Below are 25,996 nucleotides of genomic sequence, written 5' to 3'. Positions count from 1 at the left end.
TCAGAGCAGGAAGAAGAGGACGACGTCACCGATGTGGTTGAAGAAGAGGAGGATGGACGCTATACGCCCCCTCTCCCGCCCCCAGCAGAAGAGGACCGGGAGCCGACCCCCCCCCCATCGATCACTGTTAAACGTCATCCTCTTCTGCATTAAACTGTTGATGACACAGGTACCGTTTTTATTTTCTCACCTTTCAAGCTGTCTGCTTCAAAAGAAAGATGTATTTATGTTTACGATTCCCACTGTGTGAAGGTGATGATGGTCTTCGACCAGCGATTTGCATTGAACTAGGTAGAACATTAAAACTAAATATTTGTCTCTTACCTTTTCAATTGTCTTCACTCTCGCAACAGATGTGTCAGTCACGGTTATGATCTCCGGTCGGTAGACTTCGCTCAACTGCGTACACAATTTTTCCTTTTTATATAGTACTGTCTCCGTGACGTATTTTCGAATTATATTCGGCACGCATTGTTTTGCGCAGAGCATCCAACGCCCACGTGCCTCTCCTATCTTTTTCCTGTCCTGGGGACATACTACCGATATTTGTTTTTATTTTAAGAACACCATGTACAGTGGGCTTCGTAAGAATTTTGCTGTATTTTCTTCGACGAAATAAGAACTTCAAAATTCAGCAAAACTTACACATTTTACTTAATTTACAATACATACTACCCATATTTGATTTCATTTTAAAAACACCATGTACAGTGCGCTCCATACGTTTTATGCTGTATTTTATTCGACGAAGTAAGAGTTTCAAAATTCAGAAAAACTTACACATTTTACTCAATTTACAATACATACTAATATTTGTTTTTATTTTAAGAACACCATGTACAGCCGGCTCCATAAGTATTATACTGTATTTTATTTAACGAAATAAAAGCTTCAAAATTCAGAACATTTTACACATTTTACTTTATTTACAATTCATACTACCAATAGTTCTTTTCATTTTAAACACACCATGTACAGGAGGGTCCACTCTTATTTTACGTTTTCGAAAACATAGGCAGCATGAACACGTCGCAGATCAGGGAGATTCTATCTCGAAACTGTTCCGCCAAGAACACTTTCTACGGTGTTTACTCGAGATATCTTTTACCTCGGACGTTTCCTACCCCTGCCTTGATTTAGATATTTCTTTACACATTCTTTGTTAACATACGGGTCCTTTAGTATAGGTTTTTCGCAGTGGCGAAGATTGGGTTCCTAAACTAGGAGGGCAAAGTGGCACAACTGGAGGGGCATCCAAACTAGGGCAGGGACAGTTTACTTTTCCCTCGCAGGTGAGTTTTAGCATACTGCGAGGCCACAAATGACAGAAAGTGGGTAGACGAACCAAATTCTTAACGACAAATGCGAAGGTACATATTGCGCTCTCTTTATGTTTTCTACACAATCACCGAATACTGACGCATTTCTTTTCCTTTCAATAATGAAGCTGAATATCTTGCAAAGTGCTGGCACGTACCATCACATTTTTATCTGATAGCACATTCCTTACACAATATAAACATTTAAAAGTTGGAAACCTACGGTTAAAATAACAAGAACCAAGAAGGCGGCCCCCATTGTCATAACGAGCTGAGATGACAATTAATTGTATAATATTACGTAGTAACCGTCGCGATGTTTACTGGAACCTATCTGTTGTAGGTAAATTGAAAAACTCGAAAAACATGTCCGGAAAATTTCGAAGGGCCGTTCAGCCGACCCCTAACTGGACTAGAGTAAAGGCAATTGTAGATTCGGAATCTGTACGTCAACACCTTTAAATAGAGTATATGGACGGAGGTCTACGGTAAAAATAACAAAAACCAAGATGGCGGCCAAGATGGCGGCCTCCATTGTCATGACGAGCTGAGATGACAATTAATTGTATAAAATTACGTAGTAACCGTCGGCGATGTTTACTGGCACCTATCTGTTGTAGGTAAATTGAAAAACTCGAAAAACCTGTCCGGAAAATTTCGAAGGGTCGTCCAGCCGGCCCTAATTGAAGTAAAGTTAAGGCAATTGTAGATTCGGAATCTGTACGTCAAAAGTATATGGGAGGGGTCTACGATCTGAAATACAGAAACCCTACATTGCCGTCAATATGGCGGTGCTATTGTCCGGCCCTATGTGATTTAACATAAAATTGATTTGCCATATCTGTGCATTTTCAAAGGGCGACTCCGACTCGGTTTGGCCACGGGAAGAAATAATAGAAATAACTTTGCATTTTCAAAGGGTTCGACTCGCCCGTGTGTATCCTAAAAACAAAAAAACACTGATTGCTTTAATTTTGTATTTTGCAACGAGTCCACTCAAACCCTGTAAAAACGGATTTGCCATATGTGTAGGTCGACTCTGATTCTGTTTATTTAAGAAACAAACGCAATTACAATAACGCTACATTTTCAACATCATCTATTTCACGATGTTCTTTCTCAGATTTTCTGTGAGGACCTAACAAGGAAGTTGGTTTTGCAAATATATCTCCATACTTTTATTATCTGTCTGGATGAAACAAGGAAGTACTATGTACATAACGTTATCAGAGTCGACCGGATGCAACAAGGAACTACTGTGAAACTCATCTCAGAACTGCAGGCCTCAGTCCCGCAATTTCCTCCTTGTAAATCTGTCATGATGTAATAAAGAACTTCTGTCACCGCAATTTAATCTCTTCTACAGATTTCCGTGTAACACGCTTGCTAATGACTTAAGCGTGTAAAGAAGTCTGCAGACTTTCTGAAACAGATTTTCCTCCACTCATTCTGTTACTTCGTGTTGGGTCAAGCAGAACGTGCGATGGCTGATGGAAATTTGGTAAGTACCTATTTCATATTCATATTAACAATAACATATTTTCTGTATACACCATATATTTTTATTACAAGAAACTATTATACATATTTTATTATACCCATTAAATGCAATACCTCTCAATGTAGACGTTATATGTACAATCTCGGGTTCGATTCCCGATGGCAACCTATGGTTCTGTGCATAAAGTAAATTTAAAATCAGCCAGATTGTTTTATTATCCCACAACTGAACGAAACGTGTTAGTTTATTAGTAATATTAGTAATGTTTATTCGTTCAGTTTTCTCTTTTTTAACATCTCCACCATCCGCTCCTCTAGTTCTTTTCCTGTTCCCCCTGTTTTTTTATTTTCTGCTCTTTCATTCCTCACACTTTTAAATAGTTCCATTAACTCGAAACAGATTCTTAACGATAAATGCGAGGGTACATATTGGGCTCTCTGTATGTTTTCTACAAAATCACCAAACACTGCCGCGTTTCTTTTTTTTTCAATAATGAAGCTGAATATTTTCACCAATGTGTCCACCTTCACTTCAAAATCTTTACACGTGTCTTCTAGTCGGCGCAATAAATCTTCGGCCAACCCGTTTTCTTTGCAGAAATTGACGTAGCTGCCTACATGCTTTTCTACTTGTCGTGCGTGAACTTTGCTCCACAAATTTCTTCTCTCTTCTGTTGTAGTCCCCGTCTCCTCTTTTACGTCACCATACAGTAGACTGAACCCTAGTGGAAGTGTAGTCATCTGAAAATAGACAGAAAATATATTAGTTATACATATTTTACACAACCTGTAATCACTGTTATATATTAATTCACACATATTTTCAGGAACGTAACATACAGCAAGGGGAGGCTCTGCGAAATGCTTTTCACGAATACCAGATAGGAGCAGAAGAAGAAGAGCACTTCGCAGAGCTCACCAGGTATGTTAGGAGGTGTCTGGAGGAGCAGGCAGAAATCAATCGGCAATACGAACAGATGTTGGCCCTATTTGCGGTTAGGCGTCACCTCAATCGTCAAAGAATGGAGGACACTTTCCGTCATTATTGCCAAAGGTACTTATTTTAATTTATTTCTTATAACATTGTATATTTTGGCATGGTCCGACAACCTATCGACTATCCTTGTAGCTCAATTAGCGACAGATATATCGATTTGAAATTTTCGCGCGGTCCTGTTAGGCCTCATTAAAACTTACTGCAAATAAGCCCCGGTTAGTTAAATTGGTTTCACATGCATGTTCACCATTTTTCCCGATTATATATCTCACATACCACTTTTTCTTTTATAGCCAATCAATATCTACATGGAACCGAATATATTTTTTTTAATTCTTATATATTGTTCTTCAGAATGGATCGACGCAATGTTCGTAGGACCGACAACCTGCTCCTACTGCTACCTCCTGCGGTCCTCAGAGGCTATGTTCGTCCTCCTTCTCCTGCTCTGGAAGAGGAGGAAGATCCGCCCCTCATTAATTTGGTGCAGCGGGAGGAGGAGGAGGAGGAGGGACATCTTACGCCTCGATTACCTCCACCAGAGGACCGGGAACAGCAAACCCCCCCACCATAGGCTGTACATTTCCAAAATAAACCTCTGCTGCCACAGGTAATATTTTTTTATTTTCTCACCTTTCAAGCACTATAGTTTTCTGCTTCCGACGTGTCAGTCTATTATTTCGGGGAACTCACGATGGGGGCCTATGCCTCTCGAAAACTGCTCTTCAACTTTGACACTGGAAATAAAAGCATATTTTGATCTTAGATCGCTACGCCGTAACGGGTTGTAACAATAGTCGGCTAACTCTTCTAAATCTAATGCAGTACCTTTTACTTCTAATGTATCGCTTACCGACTCCTGTAGGGGTACACTACTGTTAAACCACTGAAATATTTCACCCAGTGATAACATAGACTCCCGAATATTGTTTTCTAAATATCTGCATCAGGGTTGCAACATCACTATAATCCACTATCATGTATTTTTTGAGACACCCTACTCGGTACAGCAGGGGAATCTCCTCATTCAGTAAATGTTCCAAATTTTCGTACCGTGTCAATTCGACAGCGGCACGCCCCCAATTTAAACTCTCATCCGTCATCATGATATATTTTGTAACCAGACAACGTGGAGGAACATGCAGATCGGATATATCTACATGCTCCGAATTTAGTTCCGATTCTGTCTCCATACAGATGCAATCTTTTGAGGAAATTCCCGATACTACAGTAAAAGGTCCTGCATTATATCCGTGAGATGCTATCTCACCGGCTACACGATTGCTCCACACATGGTACGGCAAATGACCGTATACAGGTGCTCTCTCGAAAAGGTAATGTGTCTCACATAATCCTGTTCTACGACTCTTGATGTACTGCATGCTGATCGGAAAACCATTACTTTCAAGTTCCATAAAATTCTCATTCACTAGATCTCTATTGTAAAATGTTATTAAAAGAGATTCCCTGTACCTTACCGGACTATCAAAAACCAACACTTTGGGACTATTACTCTCAAATATTTTTGATTTAACACCATGCAGTCTTTTCGAATTGGAGACTGTTACAGGGTATGCAAAACACATTGCCTTCTCTATATAACCGTACAAAGGATTATACTGCATATTTTTATCAACATCATGTTTTCTTTTCCTCAACGTTTCACCCCGGCCATCACTACTGTTCTTCATACAGCGTCTCAACTTCTCATATTTGTGTTGTGCAGCATTCTTCACTTCCCACGATCTACGAAATTGCTGTTCCGTAAAATACTTAGGAACACTCACGTACGGGCTGTCATCCTTAAACATTTCAGGCTGTACCGACGACCGTGGTGTCCGTGGAGGAGACGGCAGTGGACGACTACTTTGTGATACCGTTGTCGCTGGCAACAAATCTGGAGCAGCAGGTTTCATCCCCATTACACTGCCGACAAATTGCAATATCCAGCCCCCTATACCCATTTTACACTTCTACTCACCTCAAGATAATCCACTATATATATATATATATATATATATATATATATATATATATATATATACCAGGTAGGATTGATCCGTTGAAACTGATCACTTTTCTCACTATAGTATCTGAAACCTGACAGGCGATTGTGCTGGCTGAGCTGTGGACAGTTATCCGGCAGACAGTTGTACCTCTTATGATGCATATCTGGTTCGTTCCTTTTTATATACCTTCCTCCCGACGATCAAGTCAGTCATATTCGATACGTAATCTCTCGCGCAGAGCATCCAACGCCCACGTGCCTCTCCTATCTTCTTCCTGTCCTGGTACACTGTACACACTCAACTCTTCCGAGAATAGTTTTTTTTTTTTTACTCTGTATAATTTATCTACATCCGTCTTCTCCGGCACTTTTTCTCCTTATGCTCTTTCTCCATCACGTGCTATCCCATATGCTATGCAGGGAACCCTCCTTCCAGCACAACATTCAACAGACTTCTAAGAATACAACACACCATTCTTCTGTCTCACTCATTCCGGAAACCCATATCTCGACATTTGCAGACCACCGCATTCATCCTGCTCATATCAACCATTCCGCACATCATTCATCCGGTCCATGCATATCACTCTCAACCGTCCACACACATCGCTCACCAATTCCTGGAACCACTTAACGATAATCTTTCTCGCAACACCAAACCAATTAACACCAGACATCAAACATTACTCATTCCCCGAAACCCTACTCTCATCCCACACAATTTCTAGAACTCGAACCCTCAACACTTCAACGTCATCTGCTCGAACATTCACCAGACCCTGAAATAATCTCCCGACAAAATTCCTTGAAAAACAGACCTTAAAACACTTGACTCAAACACGCAAAAGCAATTACCATTCCAGACCCATTACACAAACCACATCCATTAATTCTCACAACATTTCCTCGAACCAACACTCAACAAACCACATTTTCCAAAAACAGGCACTTAACCTTCACCGCACGCCTTAAAAGCCTCATCAACGCCATCTGTTTTCAGACGCCGGAAATTCCGAGAAAACCAACCGTCACCGGATAATCGTCGATACTTTTCCTCGTCCCCAACCCACATTCCGAGAATTTCAGAATCATCAATGCCATCTGTTTTCAGACGCCGGCCGACCGGGAAAAGCAATTACCATTCCAAACCCATTACCCAAACCACATCCATTAATTCTCACAAAATTTCCTCGAAACAACACTCAACAAACCCCATTTTCCAAGAAAAGGCACTTAACATTCAACGCACCACTTAAAAGCCTCATCAACGCCATCTGTTTTCAGACGCCGGAAACTCCGACCAACCGAGAAAAACCCAAATACTTTTCCTCCAACAACCAATCAAAACGCTCCTCACAAAATTAAGCCCCGCCCATTTTATGACGTCATCGCGCACAACAATACCCCTTGCTTGCCCACACAACTACATCATCAATTGATCTTTGATCGATCTTTTCCAATCAATTGATTTATCGACCTCAACGCGGTACCATAACTACTGTTATCATTTGAGGTACACAAATAAATGTTTAAATGAGCAAATGTTCAAAATGATGACAGTTCTCTTTAATGCAGTTCAAAACACGGTGTCTAAAGCTCCACACTGTTCGTCCCAAAATGTCAGGAGTGATAGAGGCACAAGAATCAATAATTCGTTGCCGCATGTTCTCTGGCGTTATTGGAACTTCATGGTAGTACTTTCCTTTAAGTAGTCCCCAAAGGCAGAAATCAGGCGAAGTGAGATCGGGTGAACGAGCTGGGCAAGAAACGGGTCCTCCACGTCCTATCCATCGACTAGGAAACTTTGTGTCCAAAATGGCTCGAGCCTGAATGTGAGTAGTGTTGTTCATATGAAATTGTTCCTTGAAACCAAAGAGTTGAAACAAATTAATATTATTTATTGTTGCACAAAAACATAAATTGCAAACAATTTTCTTTTTCCGAATTCTTTGCACACATTTTTTTGAACAAAATTCGTTTATGCAATGTTTTCAACGGAAACCAAAACTGTTATTACATAAAGGGAACAAAATGAATCTGAAACTACCAAATGTATATAAATGTTCGAAGTTTGCAATTTTTTTACAAAATTTTTCAAACAAAAAATACTTCTTTTTCAACACGGAATCCAAATATGTAAAACGAATGGGGGTGTTCCATTTGAAATTTCAAATTTACCCCCCCTAAGGGGTGGGTGGAGGCGACGAAATTTTTGCGGCATTGACTTACACCCTCAATAGTATCAAACTTTTATTCTGTGCAATTTTTCGATTGGATGCATTCTGCACGCGACATTCCATACTATCATTATAAATGGACCACCCGGTATATATATATATATATTGATCTCACCAGGGTTCGAACTCATGTCACGAAGGTTCAGACTTCTAATTTAAATAATATAACGAGACGTGTTAGCCTCACGATGCATGCGCTGTATGCACTCATTGTGTGCGAAGGGTTCTGAAAGAATCCTCGCTCTTGCTTCCTGGTGACAAGCCAGGTGCGACGGAAACAAGTGATTCCGTATCTTTGTCTAGTGCTGTGGCCACAGTGCCAGAAGAGAAAGTTTCAATTAGATAATTTGTTGGCTGATTTACTTTCGTTTATTTTACTTCAATTTTCTGTTACTTTTTGGCTAATCGCGAAGATTAGGATGAATGGCGATAATGATCCAATCACAAACACAAATGAACAGCATACACATATTAGTCCGGAAGGGGAGCTAGGGTGGCGTGCCTCCCCTTATATGTCAACATAAAATATAGGACGCAAGGAAAAATGGATTGGAAATTAAAAAAATGGAGAAGATTAGAAAAATTGTAAATTCATTGTTTTTGGAGGAAGGAGCGGCTACCAAAGGTAAGAGGGATGAGAAAATGCATCATGAAAAATATGACAAATAATTATTTATATGCTGAAAATAATTTAAATATCTAATTATCAACAAATTGAATTTAAGTTTGTGTTTTAAAATATAACATCAATGATTTTCGTCCAATAATAGTAGTTGAAGATTATTTGTATTTGTTTCTAATAAAAACACCTTCAATCAGGCAGAAAGGAATGTCTTAACTTAACAATTTTAACAGTAAATTCCTCCTCTCATTCAGGAATTACTGATATAGAATCGAGCGTGCAACCAGTCTGTCAGTGTTTTGTGTGTGAAAAGGGGGGGGGGGAGTGAAACGAGGGAAGTAGCAAATGAATGACGGAAGACATTAATATTCACTTTTCGATGAAACCCAAAGTTTCGAACTTACATTCTGCGATTTTTCTTTCACAAAAGAATGACGTTTGATCTTCTGGTGACGTAAGAACGCAATAAAGAAAAATACGTTCCAAGCTCGAAATTATGACACACGCAGTCCTTTCAATAAGGATAAAGCTGCAACTCGGTGAAATACGTACTTTTCGTGACACCCGTTTGGCAGAAAGAGAAAAATCAAATGACAACGCTCGGAAACTGACCTAGGATTTCAGCTTACGAAGCTGGCGTTTTACCGACATTGACACAAGCAGTGTTGCGAGAAAGCATGCTATTAGGATGATTTCTCCTGAAGATTGCACTTTAACTGTCCGGTTCTAACCCTTTTCTCTAATTACATTAATTTGAAAGCAATACGCTTCATGGTATAGTGTCTCTATGCTATGCACACATTGCTCTTAGACCATAAGTTAATGTTGAGTGTCTATATTAATGAAGACGATCGAAGACGTGGTTTTGTACAAGGTTAGTGTTTCCAACCCCTAATAATCTTCGTGCTCTAGGTTCTGTCAACATAGCAGATTCTGATATGTGGCCACGAATCTTCCAAGTCAATGGCACATACATAAGTAGATTTTCAAACTAACTAACTGACGAAGAAGAGTGATTTTTTTCAGGAAAATATGAAGACATTCATCTAGCTTGTACTGATTTTGGAAGCTGTATTATACTACTTTCGTTTTCTAATTACAAGTCTAAAATGTAGTTTGCATGCGTAAGAGAAAATAACGAAAGTGATCGTGAAGTCACTATATTCGGGCCGTGATCGATATTATTATTGCCTAGGATAGTTTACTACGTCCGCATCTTGGATGTCAATTTGATTTAATTTTGTTAGGGTCTTATTTCTTCGACTTTTAGTTAATCGCGACAAAGAAGATAAATAATGATATGGGAAAAGTGATGAAGGGAGACTCGCAAACAACACCCCCCCATCAGGCCGGAATTCGATCCCGCGTCCTCTTGGTGAACGTCGACGTTGCTGCTATGTTAAGCTAGGGAAAGAAGTAATGGAACCAACATCCACTCCCCTCTGTTTTCAAATGAATATGAGCTATTCCCAAAGCGAAGGGATTTAGGTAGTTTTTTGTTTTTTTAGATTAGTTATGGAATTCTGAGTATCTCTAACACATTTTCCCGAATTTTTCCCCGGCACAGTCTCTTGTAAAATTGGGCACTGGATTGCATTAATAATTAAAATGAAAAAAAGCTTCCTTGTGACCGTTTCTTTTCGCTCAGCAAGTCAGACAATTCCCTGCATCCGGTGATAAACTTTAGTGGTAAGCAACACTGTAGAGTGCTGTTTTCCCTAACTTTTACTTCGGCTGTACTGCCACACTCGATCGGCTCCGAAGCTCATCTTTAATTCAAACGAGCCACTTTCTTTGAACAGAAGTATAATAAAAGCACCCAACACGAAATTTGGGACACAAGCGAGAATTTCCGTTTTCTGCCCCACGCGTTATTTTTACCATAAGAATAACACGCCTAGAATGTATGCATCTCCGCTTAACGTTTTCTATGATCCTCAAAGGGCCTGACGTCGTCGCTTTGTAATCAAGAGGTCCCGGGTTCGATAAACTGTGGAGGCACAAGTGGTTCGGAACCCACTTTAAACTGTAGGTCCAGTCCAGATTAGCCTTACTGTGCATAAAGTGGACTTAAAACAACAAATCAAATCAAATCAAATGGTCTGATCACTTTTATGTTTTATTAACTTTAGCTCCAAGTTATGAGGAGGTCATGAAAGGGTCACAGAATACATATTCATTGAAGAAACATTATGTGGGAAACGACGATTTAGCATCGAAATGTAGATTCGCACTGAAATTGGCCAAAAATCGCAACGTTGTTCACACGTTGCTCTTGTGTTTGCCATTTGCTCCTATCTGAATCAGAATGCTAGCAGTATTGTCTGTGGATGACAAGAGTATCTCTAACACATTGACGAGCATAGGCGTAACTTGGGACCTAACTTTGAGGGGGAAGGGGAGTCGAATTTAGGCTTAAATTTGGCGAGGCAGAATCGAACCTTTGTATATTCCATCCCAGATTATTTTGCTGTTGCATTTGTGAAGTCATAATATTACTCATTACTTCCTTCTTTGAGATTAACAAATGCAAAATTATCTATGATTTTTAGTCAACATTATTTTCTTGAGGGGTGTAAATTGCTCACTGTTTTATCCGCCAAGTTACGCCTATGGTGACAAGTAAGGTCATTCTAAGACAGTGATGCAGGCAGTCAGTGTAGGAGACAAACTGAGCCTGCACCGAAGAAATGCAACATTTCGACCGACTTAGCAACTGCTTTCTAATCTGTTTCTGAAATGAATATGTATTCAGAGACTCTTTCATGATCTTCTGCATACCTTTGAGGAGGAAAAAAAACAAGTGGATGTAATCAGACTCTCTGAGGTGCATAACGCAAGATCGACGGGTATGCCTACATTCTAGGCGCGTTATTCTTATGGAGAAAATAAAAACGCGTGTGGCACGGCCGGATAATGTTGATCTGGTTCCATCCCCCCCCCCCTCCAATGCTCATGCAGGGATAAGCCGCAACCCCTGTCGTAAAAATAGAATACACACAGTATACGCTATCATGTATTGACTATGGCGACTACAATCTAAAACTTTCAGTAAAATTCTTTCTTCGTTATCATATTTTAACTCCTATGGGCACTGTCGTACGAAGAATGTCTCTTGGAGCTACAGCCCTTCCTGAAATTTTGAGAAATCCAAAATTTTCAAATAACAGCAGTAAATACCTTGGGAAAACCTAAAGTGGTAAATGCAAACTGCTGTTAACTGACCACCCTTTACCATTCTTGTATTTGAACAACTTTTAAAACAAAGGTTAGAAACGACCATTACGAAATATTTTGTTCTGTATCTCCCCTCCTTTCCTCAGAATGTAGCTATGTAACATCACCCATTACAATTCCAGCCGCCTTCGAAAATAAATCCTGTGTACGTTAGAGCCTGTAGAAGTTGATGTAACAAGTTAATGTAGGGAGCAAACTGAGTGTAACAAATGAGAAACAAATTTGCATTCTTTCATGTATAAACAATTTTCAGAAATACAAAAGCATTCATTGATTGCAGCATTTATTAAATTGTATTAAATTTCTTGTATTTCAAATAGTTCAAAATTTCTCATAAATATTAAGGAACTGGATATACTCAACTTTTTTGTATCTTAGAGATAAACATGATTTCTTTAAACTATGTGCTAAATCATACAGAATATATTTCCTTATACGTACAAAGAACTCTATCAAGTATCACAAACTACAGTATCATGTTGCTCATTACTTCATATCTTTCAGCATTAATATCATTCTTCCACAGATACTTCAAGAAAAATTGCATTGTCTACAATGTAACTTCCGTTATTGAGTTCTTCGTGAGAGACAAATTTTGGATAACCGCGTTCAATATTACATTTACCGTCCTTGGGTTTATTAAAGGTCTCATTATTTTCTCCACGAAAACTTTGAACAATGTCCTTGCCTTGAATTGTATGGTCAACTAATCTAAACTTTACAAGTTTCGTGAAGGGCCATTTCAAAACAGAATCATACTCTCCTGGCATCACTTGAATGAATACTCCTAAATGGCCTTTGTTCTCAGAACGATTATCATCTGCTTGTAACATACCTCTTAATTTGTACCCGTGCTTACTACTGTAAAAGGGCGGACTGTAAATACTGGTAACTCCATCATTCTTAGCTTTTTCTATCTTCTCAGTTATGTCTTCCACTTTCCACAATAAGCTCCCATGTCTTAGTCTATATATCTCCCTCTGTAGTTCTTTATTTCTATTCTTCTCACCCTCCAATTTCAATTCAAGATTTTCGACTTTGTCTTTTAATAAGTTCACGTGATGCTGAACCTCTTCCTTCATGTGTTGCATCATCCCTGCAGGAAAACCTTCATAGCTGCACTGCATCTCCTTGTAAGCACACACAGCAAAGCGCTTCTGGCATTCTTCATCCAAATGTCTTTCCACGTCTTCTCTTGCTACTTCAACACCACAACTCTCAGGACAAGGAATTGGGAACTTCACACATTCTTCGTGGTGATCTTCCAACAACTGTGTCTCGACTTCTTTCTCACAATAATCACATTCTACCATTCTCTTCGGGCATTCTTGTAAGTGGTTACCAATTTTCTTCCTGGGTAACTTGATTCCACAGCTTCTCTCACAAGGGACAGGGACATCTTCACAGGTTTCGAAATGTTCCGGTAAAAGGTCTGCAATTGAACTAGCGTCGCAAAACACGCACTGGATTATGCGTTTCGCGCACCTTTCCTTCAGATGAAAGTCCATGTACTCTTCATGGACCTTCTTTCCACACTTATCGCACAAGCACTTAGACCCGTCACACTTCTTGGCATGATCATTGATGTTGCTTTTCTTCACCTCCTGGCCACAGTAGTAGCAGGTTATTAGTGATTTGGAACAGTTCTCGGCCATGTGTTTGGACAAATTAGAGCGCTCCGTTTGTACGCCGCACTTCAGTTCACATTCCACAACCTGTTGTGAACACTGAACCTTGTGATCTTCGAGGTCTTCTTGTGAAAATGTCTCCTTACACAGATCACATAGGACTTTTCGTTTCCTGCAGCTCTCCTTCACGTGTTCACTCATCATTTCACGTTGAAGTTCAAACCCACATCCATTTTCACATTCAACTTCTTCAACTCTGCAGATTAACTGATGACTTTCCAATTCTTCCTCCTCCACCTCTTTACCACAAAAGGAACAGGTCTTGTAGACTGCTGTTGGCATTTTTATTAGCTACACTAACACACTAAAACCTTATTTGCTTGTAAAGAAGTACCGAGAAAATCCCTATGTACGATCTTCACAGTATGACTTCTAACTGCAAATAAGTCTATGTAACGTTTACTTTGTCTAATCTCTTGGGATGACACGTGGTATAATCCTTGGATAAGATATGTAAAGAAGCAGTTGATCTGAAACGAAAAAAAAAAAATAGAAAATATATTTCGAAGCTCTTTCAAACACCTGAGAATGAATGCCAATAAAGTACGTAGTGCCTCTACAGTGACAAAAATGTACACACAGTAGTACTGTAATTTGTAAGAAATACTTTAACCTTAAATTTGTTGATATATTCCGATGAAGTACAATATATGATATCAGTGAATGTTCCATGTGTCGATTAAGTTAGCCCAGAGTTCGGATAGGCTTATTAAGAATTATACTTCACATATTTGATATCTAAAGTTTTCATGCTCGATATTTGACGGAAGTTCACTCCAGTCCCACTTAGCTTATTTGTGCATAAAGTGGACGTGGAAAAGAAACCACAGATGAGGGCACCCTTATCTGTGGAGCAACTCAACAAGAACAACAACCCAAATGCTTCTGCATATCATAAATATAATAGTAACACCGCTTCATTAAAATAAACATGCAAAGTAAATAAAAAATTCTAAATGCATACATTTATTTGCTGAATGTACACTACTGTTTGTGGAAATTGCAACACCATGAAGGAATCATGTCAATGGAATTAAATTTATTCCATATATTTCTAATAATGGCATGTATAAATGATCGAAGTATCGAACCAATACAACAATATTACATTAAAAAAATATAATAGTACTACGTAGCTTGTGAAGCCTCCGCAAGCTGCGTGGCATCGAATCCAACAGGTTTTGGATATTTTCCTGGTGACTTGCCTGAGAGGCTGCTTGATTGTGAGTCCAAAGTTCGTCGATATTGGCAGATGGAGGGCTTTGACGGACTAGTTACCTAGTGCGTACATCCCAAACATGTTCAAAAGGTTACACATCTGGCGACCTTGCAGATTAAGGAAGAAGCTGTATCTGTCGTGATGTGAGGGGTGAACGCTCCAGCAACATGTGTGACGGGCATAGTCATGGTCAAATATAGCGCCACGAGGGCGCTGAAGGAGAGGTATGACTTCTGTTTCTACTACTTGCCAGATGTAGCGGTTTCTGTTGAAAGTACCCTCAATTCTTACAAGGCGAGATCACGATATACCCAATGACACCCCACATCATCACACCTGTTGTTAGGCCGGTATAACGCTGGACAATGCATACTGGAAGATAGCACTCACCACGATATCATATACTGCCATCATTGTAGTCCAAGTTAAAACGGGACTAGTCCGAAAACACAATATGTTGCCAATTCGCATGTCATCGTCTGCATTCACGAACCCATTGTTGCCTGTTAGCATTGCGCGCCTCGACGCCAGAGGTCCCAGTTTTGAATCCCGGCCTGTGCATGGGTGTTATCTTTGAATTTCTCTTCATCAATTTCATTGTATCATCCTCATCTTTGCGATTAGCCATAGTGGCAGAAAGACGAAGTGAAATAAAGAAAAATTAAAAATATATGCATAAAATACTATTCTAGCCTGAGGCGTGAATTGTTCAAGGCAATCCGCCGCGAAGGAATGCGTGAAGTCGGTCCTCTGCGAAGTAGACGCCGACGAACTTGGGAAGCAACACCACCAAATTGTGGAAGCAGATCATGTTAAACCAGTTGCAGTGCTCCACCACTGTTGTTCTAATACTTATTGTGGTCCACTGCCAGATTTTCTCTTCGGTCCACTACTTTCAAACACGCATCGCTATCGTAGCTTTAAACCCCGTACGAGGAACAATACCGTGATGCACAAATCACCTTCTCCCAGGTCTATCATTCGTCCCCAGTCGAACGCTGCCGTTTGACGTTGACGAGATATATTGACTCGTGGAGGATAGTTTACAACACACTCACCACGATACACTACTTGTCTGGCCCATGGTCTGGCTCCTCAACAGCCTTTACTTCATGGGCCTAGAGTGACAGTTAAGAAGGTACTACTGTGCTCACACACGCGCAATCACTATGTAATTCTAATCATTTGTATCCATTACCCGGGTTTTCATTTCCTGTACGTTTCACGCGTTTAGCATAATTCCTTCATGGTGTTGGAATTTTCACAAACAGTAGTGTATTTACTACGAACAGGAATAGCATTGTCTTGCGATGTTTTCATCTAAGTCTCTTTCTTTACCTGTTTATGTTAATGATTTTAAGAATGAATGATAATTAGAAAACATAGATTGAATAAGAGAATGCAATGCATTCTGAGCTTATCCAAAGAATTAGTATGCTCCAAAACTGTTCAAATGATGTCAAGAGGTCTGGGAAAATCGGACACCTTAGTATCTCATTCTCGAGCAGCGGTGTCACATATGGTCATAATATATAAAATGGATGATTAATTTTTTATACATATTTTCATTTGCCATCACTACAAAATTCGTACTTCTTGCTGCACCATTTTGTACCAAAGTGGAACACTAATCATATGTATGTAAACATGGGGCAATCTTTATCAATACGATTGCAACACATGGATATAAATCAGCAGCTCCAAAGGTGCTTGTGCAGTGAATAAGATGGACATCCCTGTAGGGTGGTATCTACCTCAATATAAAGAAAGAGGTGCAAGTATAAGTAGCTTCTGTGACATGTTATAAAGTCAAGATACTGGCAGTGTCTTAGTAAAAAAATCAGAGAAGTGGCAAGTGAGGTATTGTCACAGCGACAAGTGGTATTTTCTTCATCGTGTATATTCTGGGAAAATACTTCAAAATAAATAAAATATGCTATAATATACAATAGTAAGAAGAAAACACGAGACGGTAGAATAATATTTACTTCCAATGTTTGACAAAAAACTAGGGAGAAAACTTGAAAGAAATCTATACTGTATCCCGGGAATCTCTAGAGCAATGTCGCGCATATCGGTAGAGGAGGGGAGAAATTGAGCTGACGGAGCGAAGCAGTATACACTCTGCTGCCAGCAGCTGTGCTTTTCCACCTCCACGCAATCTCAAGTGTTCATTGGCCGAACCCTCTACAGTCACAACTTGTGCAGAGACTTGTTTTCGTTCACTTGCTCCAGAAATTCCCGAGACAAAGATTAGGAGAAGATTTTTGAAAGGAGCTGATTTCCATGGTCGTATAAAAGGAAGGGCTATCAAGAAAAGGCCCCTGGAAGAGAAGTCATTATTAAACCAAGTAATGTTTGAGAAAGTAAGTCTCAGGGTAGATTAATTATAGTGTAGAATTAGTTATACATTTACCCCATTGAGCGTAATATGTACGTTTATATGCAACTGAACCACCTGTAGTGAGAGTTTCTTTCCCATGAAATAAAAGATTGGATTAGAAGAATTTCATTTTTCGTAAATACATATTATCATAATTATAATTGAAAATAAAAATGGTACTAACTGTTATATTCTCCAAGTTTGTAACTGTATATTACACAGTCATATAAATTTAAAATAAAATAAAGTGTAGTAATGTACATTAGTCTTCAGCACTATTGTTCATCATTTACGTCACCCAATGTGTCTTCAGAAGAATTTCACGGGTGTGTACACAGCTTTGTCACCAGCAGAACAAGCCTATCACCTGTTCAAATTGGATATCGATTTCCAATGTTTGGCCGACAGGTGCCAGAACAGAAACTCGAAGCTGAACGTCACGTGACGTCAGTACTGCTTTGGTGCTGCAAAGTTCGAATCATTCATATAAAGGGGATGGACACCCAGGCACTTTTGATAAGACGGTCAAGAGCCTCGAGCAGTTTTCATAAAGCATCTGAATTGTGTCGAATGGAACCAGGAAAGGAGCTATCTGTAGTCCCCAAGGCCATTCTGCAAATGAAATCCAAGATACGTTTGTGTGTGGATTTAGTCAAAGACATAAGTTTCGTCATTTTAACTGCTTTGCTACCTCTGGAGGATGAATGAGGATTGACTGACTGATTTGGTTTATTTTCCTTCGCTTTTCTGCCACTATCGGCTAACCGTGAAGATGAGGATGAGTGATCATATGGTAGTAGTATATATTAGTTGTTTCAAAATAATACTTGGTACGAGTGCTTTTTTATCCTCTTTTTTTATCAATTGAATATCAGTTTTTGACATATTTTGACAATTTTTTGTCGATGTTTTTAGCGTTTAGCGATGTTTTAGTAAAATTTCCCTTTTTTCCCACTCATACTTGGTACGAGTCCTTTTTTATCCTCTTTTTTATCAATTGAATATCAGTTTTTGACATATTTTGACAATTTTTTGTCGATGTTTTAGCGTTTAGCGATGTTTTAGTAAAATTTCCCTTTTTTCCCACTCATACTTGGTACGAATGCCACGATCTTACGTGATATAACTTAACCTATTCATTTTTTTTGTGCTAAACTACACGAGAGCTTTTACGTGCTTTGACCTACTTTACTAGTAGTGGAAGAAACCCGGTTCTGCAACCGAAAATGAGGCTCGAAGTGAGGCTCGGTGAGGCTCGCCTTAATGGTTTTCTCTTGTAAGGCATAAGCCTCATTTTCTCGCAGTGTTGCCAACACCTACCTACACCCCTTCTTCTTCTTACTTGGCAAGGGCTACTACCTTTTTTTTTTCTTTTTTTTTTTGAGGCTTAGCCGTAGTAGTATGAATGCTTCGTTCTGGCGCAGTCCTTTGAACTACTTTTTTTTTATTTTACGACGTTTTACGGACTACACTAACCTACAATGAGAGAAAAGTGGACAGAAGAAAAGCTCTGGCATCACTTTTTTAAGCTATTTTTTACCTCCTGCTTTTATGCTAACCTCGCCCTTTGACCTACTCTTGAATTGACTTACCTATAAGTCTGCTGTCTCCTCTTACTGTAAGGTTCCTCAGTGTAATCTACTACGACCTTGCTCTCAGCGTAATCTGCCACGATGTTTTTTTTAAAACTCATGTGTGATCTTCTACAATGTGTGCCCCCCCCCCTGCTACGACCTAACGGGACCTCTCTCCTACGATGGTTTTGGGCCCCCACTGCTACGATGTTTTTCACCTCATGATGCAAAAAAAAATGGTATTGTAGCTGTATTTGAAATCGAGTGTGCTGTGTGAAGGGCATGTTCAGTGAACAATAGGAGAGCTGGAAGAGTACTTCCTGGCTTTTCATCGGAAAGGAAAAAAAACGGGGGGGCGATGGATCGTGGTCCTTTACCAGCGCGTACGTCTGATCCCGGATAGATTTTATGAACGTGATCGCGAAAGTCAACAGAGTCGTGGTCGTGTCTCGATTTTTCACATCCTCCGCGGGCTTTTTCGGAATTTCGATCTTGGCCTTTTTCAGGCACGCCTCGGAAAAAGTCGTAACGCGTTCTCTGAGCAAAGTTAAAATTGGTTCGTCGTTGTTTCCTCTGTCTTTCCTACCCTTCTTATTGTACCGTTCGGAGAGTTGACCCAGGAACAACCGTTTGAACGATTTCAGGTTCGAAGTTGCAGAATTTTTGAAAACGGTGTATCTTCTATCCAAGGATAATTTTTCCACGTTCTCTTATCTTGAAACCTGAACACGTACATCAGGAGCAGATCTGCATTTAATTTTAGAAAGATGGGGTACACATTCCGGCCCAACCCATCGAAATGATAAAAAGTTCTTTGGTTACGGTTTCGGCCATGATCTTCTGCAACCTGGCCGTCCGCGTCTTCTCGTTGGCTATCAAGAACGTGTCGGTCAATTTCTGCACGAGTTGCTTTATGTGTTCGCGATTCGAAACGTAAAGCTATGTTCTTTTCGTACAATTCGAGGAGGGCTCCCACGTCCAAATGGTTGACGTACCCGAGAGCGACGGAGGATGATTTCAGCGCCTCGCAAGTGCAGGAGAAGATGGTCCCCCAACCCTGGGGACGATCGAAGTTGATGCTGGCAGAGAGCGCAAGATGGTGAAGCCCGTACAAGATCGAAAAAAACGAAACATTCGAGTACAATCTCCAACAACGCGATGAACATGTGAAGCATGTTCTTCTCGTCCGTGAGAGGAGCCAAAAATCGAATTCACCAATTCGATGACGGGCGGATTGCCTTCGTACCTGCTATCCAAAAGCGTAGAAGGTTGGAAACAGCCGCACCCATGCAGATCGATATGTATTTTTGTTGCACGGAAGCTTCGAGTATCGAGTTGAGGACGTATTTTTCCTAGTAAATAGAATCTAATTGAATTTTGGGTTGATCGTGCGTTTTTGTATTCACTCCAAGAAATTCTATATAAAATAACATACCTGAAAAATGTATCGCTAATATACTAGATTTTTTGGTTTGTGTGATCTGAGAAAGCATAATGGAATCCACCAGTTTGATCGAATGTGTTACTTGCGAAAAATTAATATCTAAAACTAATATTAGCAAGCACAGGGCAAGATGTAACGAAACAGCTTCGAGTTTAAATCGTTTGTTACCTTCTAAGCCTTGTGCTCGATGTAGAAAAATGATCAGCATTGCAAATTTAAGTAAACACCTCAAAATTTGCAAACCATCGACCGGACAAGCATCGAAAAGGAAAATCGATGATCCAGAAACGGAAGCTTCCACTTCCAAGCAAATTAAATTATCTAATGAACGCAAACCAATTAGATCTGCATTCAACGACCAACTCCAGGATTTTTCAATTAAGTCAGAACCAGGCCGTGACATCCTTAGTTTCTTGGATGAAACGAAAACATCTGTACTAAATATTTTAAAAGATAAACTTGAAAACAACTCTATAAAAGTATATGTTGTTCTGTTTTCCGAATACGAAAAAGTCGATGGTACAACGAGTATTTTTTATCATCGTACAAAAAACCAGACTCTTTATTTTGCTGACGTCGAAAATTTAGACAACTTCTATTATAAAGTTAGCAATGAGCTGGTTAAGAAACATGACGATTTCGAGGCTAAAGGGTCGGGATGGTGTCTGTGTGGAAGTCCTCACACGTTAACTGTTTACGTGAACCAATTCTCGCCTCTTCGCGCTTCCAGCTACGTTCCTCTTCCACCGAACATTCAACACAAGAGGGCTGTGTTAAATATACAGAACAGCGATAACAAGTGTTTCCTTTGGTGTATATTGGCTGCACTGCATCCTGTTTATTGCAAAAATAATCCACAGTGGGTTGGACATTACAAACAATACGAGTCCTAGTTTGAAAGTGTAATGTCTGGCATCGAATACCCGGTGACATTGTCGGATATAACAAAGTTTGAAAATCGTGCAGGAAAACGCATCGCTATTAATGTATATTCCTTCACGTCAGATAAATATCTCGTGCATCCCGTCAGGATAAGCGATGTCGACGATGACGATGCTTGTGTAATAAATCTTCTTCTTATTTCCAACGAGGATGTTCATCACTACACGCTAATTCGTTCTCTATCACGTTTGGTCAGAAGTCAATCAACCAAGCATGCAAACAACATCGAAGTTTGCCCGAGATGCCTAACCACGTTCGACGATCAAAAACAAGTCGATTATCGAAAATACACCGGACGTCAGATTGCTATCGATAAACTTGTTCAACATAAAATATATTGCGGCAACAACAGACCGGTTCGAATGTTGATGCCCGAAAAGAACGAAGTGGAAGAATTCAAAATGCACAAGGCATTGTTGGAACATCCGGCCATCATCGTTGCTGATTTCGAGGCGTTCCTCAAACCACTCTCATACTGCGATCCGGATCCCGAAGTTTCTTCCACCACACCTTACCAGCTTCACGAACCAAACAGTTTCGGTTACGTTGTCGTGCGACAGGATAAAATAGATGAACCGTACGTATACCGACGACCCGATGCAATCGAACGCTTCTTCGAAAAGATGATCGAGGAGGTTGGGAAAATTGGATGCATGCTGCAAACATCGAAACCGATGCTTCCGTTATCTGCTATCGAACTTCAAAATTACTATGACACTGTCAAGTGTCCTGTGTGTGATAACCACTTCACAGACGACAATCGTAAAGTGTTTCACCATTCGCATACGGACGGTCGCTTCATAAGCGGAATCTGTAATGCATGCAACCTCAAAATCCAAAAACCAAAATTCGTCCCCATATTCTTTCACAATGGTTCTAATTACGACTTTCATCCCTTAATTAGGAAACTCGGATACGACACTCAAAAAATAGATATTCTTGCTCAAAACGAAGAATGATACATCTCTATAAGTAAGAAAGTTATGATTCCTGAGACTAAAAATACCATCGAGATGAGGTTTCTGGATTCATACAGATTTCTCTCTGCCAGCCTGGACGCTCTTGCCAGCAAACTTTTAGACGAACAATTCAAAATTACAAAAGCTAGTTTTCCCACTTCCAAGAGAATTTTACAGCAGACTCAGAGAGAAAGGAATTACGGACGAAGAATACCAACACGCGCAACTCATGTGGGAGAAATTAGAATGTAGGACACTCGGAGACTACCACGATGCCTACTTAAAATTAGACGTAACGATACTCGCGGATGTTTTTCAAGCGTTCAGGAAAACGGCAACGAATATTTATAAATTAGATCCAGCGTATTTCTACAGCCTACCGGGATTAGCGTGGTCGGCAATGTTATTCCAGACAAAGGTCAAGCTGGAACTGATATCGGACGTGGACATGTTACTTTTCATCGAGAGGGGGATTCGGGGCGGGATGGTACAATGTGTACAGAGATATGCAAAAGCCAACAACGTGCACATGAAAGAAGATTATGATTCAAATCGAGCATCGAATTACATCTTCTACGCCGACGTTAATAATCTCTACGGACATGCCATGGTACAGAAACTTCCTTACGGGGGATTCGAATGGGCATCAATAGATATAGAAAATTTCGATGATAGTGAGCATGGCTTCTTCGCAGAGGTGGATATCGAATTCCCCGACCATTTACACGATCTGTTCAGCGATTTACCACCGGCATCCGAGTTCAAATCCTCACCTCATTCTAATCAATGCAAGCTTTTATTGACTCTAGAGGGGAAAAAGAGATACGTTGTTCATTACTCGAATCTCCGATTCTTGATCGGGAAGGGTGCTAAGGTAGCGAATATTAGAAGAGTCCTCAGGTTTAAACATTCCGAGTGGCTCAAACCGTACATTGAAACAAACACGCAACATAGGACAGTTGCCACTTCCGATTTAGACAAAGATTTTTTTAAATTGATGAATAACGCGGTGTATGGCAAGACGATGGAAAACGTGCGGAATCATGTAGACGTGAAATTGGTTTCAGATAAAAATAAATGCATGAAGTGGGTGGCCGATCCTAGATTCAAGTCGAGAAAAATTTACAATGAGAATTTGGCACTTTTCAATCTAGATATAAAATTGATGAAATTCAGAAAACCAATTTACGTTGGCGCAACGGTTCTCGACTTGTCGAAACTTTACATGTTCGAATTTCATTACGACGTGATGAAACCCTTCTTCAATGATAAGATGTCACTTTTGTACACGGACACCGACAGCTTCATTTACAGCATACAAACACCTAACCTTTATGAAGAAGTAGTATAAAAGTATATAGGATAAACCCAGGAAAGTATGAACCCCCCTCATGCAGATTTGCCTACACTTAAAACTAGCTCAACATGCCTACATGAGCTTTTTGCTCAAGTGTGGAACCCTGTCTAATCCAAGATTTTTGTAAAAATGCCCTCGGGAATTTCTCGGAAAGTATGAACCCCCTCAGATTGATTTGTTTACACTTACAAAAGGCACTTCTGTGAGATTGTTGTCCATAAACCTGTCAAAAATATGCCCCTCTTGATATTGTATGATATCTTAAGTATAGTAACTGTTATAGTGCCCTAGCATGTATAGATTTCAAAATATTAACAATTTTGTTAATATTGCACTTTTCAGAAAATTCTATTTATAAAAATTGGACATTTACAGCTTAAGTATTGCATATATTAGGAAAATTATAGACATAAAATGTAGAGAATCATGCCTAGAATATGCCTACAAAATTTCAAGTCTCCAGTACTGATAGTTTTTGAAAAATCTCAAATCCAAAAAATTATCGATTTTTTAACAAAACTTCTAAATCTCATCCAGAATTGAAATAAACAACTCCCATGCCTCTATCTTGAAAAATAGGTAAGTTATTCAAGATCTAGAAAACAACAAAATATTTTGAAAAATTTATAGAGACCAAAAAGTTGCATCTTGCCATGCTGAGTCCAAAGCAACAAACCCCATGTCTCTAGGATTCATGGTTCTCAAGATATAAGAGAAATAAAATTATCCCAAAATCCCAGAGCTCATATTCCTACAAGGTACCCCCGTTGAGAACTGCCTGCCCGCCGGGGGAATCAATATCCAATGACCCAAGTTCTCAACAGCTCCTAGGAAATCAATATATTGATTCTCAACTCCCACCTTGCTGGGGGAAAACAAACAGTTTTATTACCTTCAGCAATTCTTATTAGCAACTCCGGCATTCTTATTAGCAGTTTTATTGCCGGATCAATACTTGTTGGAGCAGTTCCTCAGATTCCCGCGGCGCGGCGCTGGCAGCACCGAGGTGGGATTAATACTTGAGCAAGTTCCTCAGATTCCCGCAGCGCGGCGCTGTAGGATGGGGCGGTGGGATCAATACTTGAAGCAGTTCTATTGCCTTCAGCAATTCTTATTAGCAAAGCTCCTGCAGTTTTATTAGCAGTCTTATTGACTGATCTATTAGTTCCAGAGAGTCCCGGGGCATGGCGCTGCAGTATGGATTGCATGTACGCTCAGCAGAAATACGGGATGTACGCCCAGAAGAAAATACTTCAGCAAAAAATATTAGAGAAGAGCTCATGTTTCTGAATGCACCCCCAACCCACCCCCACCCACCCCCAACACACCCCCACCCACCCCTACCCACCCCTACCCACCCACCCCCACCCCCAACCCACCCCCACACCCACCCACCCACATCCATACATATTTACTTCCCGGTCCACTTCTATTGCATCATGTTGTGCAATATTAATTGATTAAATGGTTATGACATAATGTGATGATGTGGTGTTTTCTGATTGGTTTAAATAAGCAGTGTTTCTATTGGCTCTGTAAATCTATATAAGCCAGGGCACAGTGCAGATTCTTCACCATTGCTGGATCGGCAGTGGAACCCACAAGTGGGGGGCAGAACCTGAACAGGCTCCACCAAAGTATAGGAGACTTGAAGCATATAATTTGGCGGAATAACCCAAGTAAGGTCATAGAGACAATATACACTGATGCAATAAAAGCCAATTTTTGGCAGGGGGGCCAAAGTGGTTCCTAAATACAAAATCTCAAGAACTAATTGACATAGAGCTATGCAGTTTTTTTTGTCTGCACTGGAATAACCCAAGTAAGGTCATAGAGACAATATACACTGATGCAGTAAAAGCCAATTTTTGGCAGGGGGGCCAAAGTGGTTCCTAAATACAAAATCTCAAGAACTAATTGACATAGAGCTATGCAGTTTTTTTTTGTCTGCACTGAACCCAACTGATATTTTTTATTAAGCATAGAATTTTGATTTGATTCCCAAGAAATTTTATATAAATACCAAAGCCAAAAATATTCACACACATACACACATACACACACACACACACATATACATACACACACACAAAGCACAGTGCTGAACCCAACTGATATTTTTATCCAGCATAGAATTTTGATTTGAATCCCAGGAAATTGTATATAATAAACAACAACAAAAATGCCAAGTCAAAAATATTGTAATCAATGCAATAAGAATATATCCAGCCCCAATTGGGCCAAGCACCAAAAGATTTGTAACCCGGACAAATACAGAACTCCCACAAAAATATGCCCTAAATGCCATAGAAAATACAGCATGCAATACTTCACATATACACATAAAGATACTTGCTCTGTACAGTCATCAACACAACCATCTACATCTGGTCTGAAAAGGAAGCATGAAACACCTGTTAATGCTTCACTGGCAAAGCAGCCATGCTATGCACCCATCCATAGCAGTTTTAATGGCCAATTAAGAGATCACCGGTTTGTATCAGAGCCAA

The 25,996-nt window shown here is 39.8% G+C and overlaps 2 protein-coding genes across 2 annotated transcripts in view; both read right to left on the bottom strand.

The window, feature by feature from the left end:
• The window catches only part of LOC145980924 (TNF receptor-associated factor 4-like), a 480,440-nt gene that overhangs the window by 314,258 nt on the left and 140,186 nt on the right, over nt 1–25,996 (bottom strand). The gene's annotated exons all lie outside the window — the stretch shown is intronic.
• On the bottom strand, nt 12,433–13,890 carry LOC145980922 (TNF receptor-associated factor 4-like). The gene has a single exon (XM_083114007.1). The coding sequence runs from the start codon at nt 13,888–13,890 to the stop codon at nt 12,433–12,435; it is 1,458 nt and encodes a 485-aa protein (XP_082970133.1).

Source organism: Lepisma saccharinum, chromosome 28 (assembly GCF_977018435.1).
Source record: "Lepisma saccharinum chromosome 28, izLepSacc3.1, whole genome shotgun sequence".
Taxonomy (NCBI): Eukaryota; Metazoa; Arthropoda; class Insecta; order Zygentoma; family Lepismatidae; genus Lepisma; species Lepisma saccharinum.
This window is presented reverse-complemented; position numbering and strand designations above follow the sequence as displayed.

Coding starts and splice junctions, on each gene's coding strand:
- LOC145980922 (XM_083114007.1), bottom strand. CDS start 13,890: ATGCCAACAGCAGTCTACAAGACCTGTTCCTTTTGTGGTAAAGAGGTG.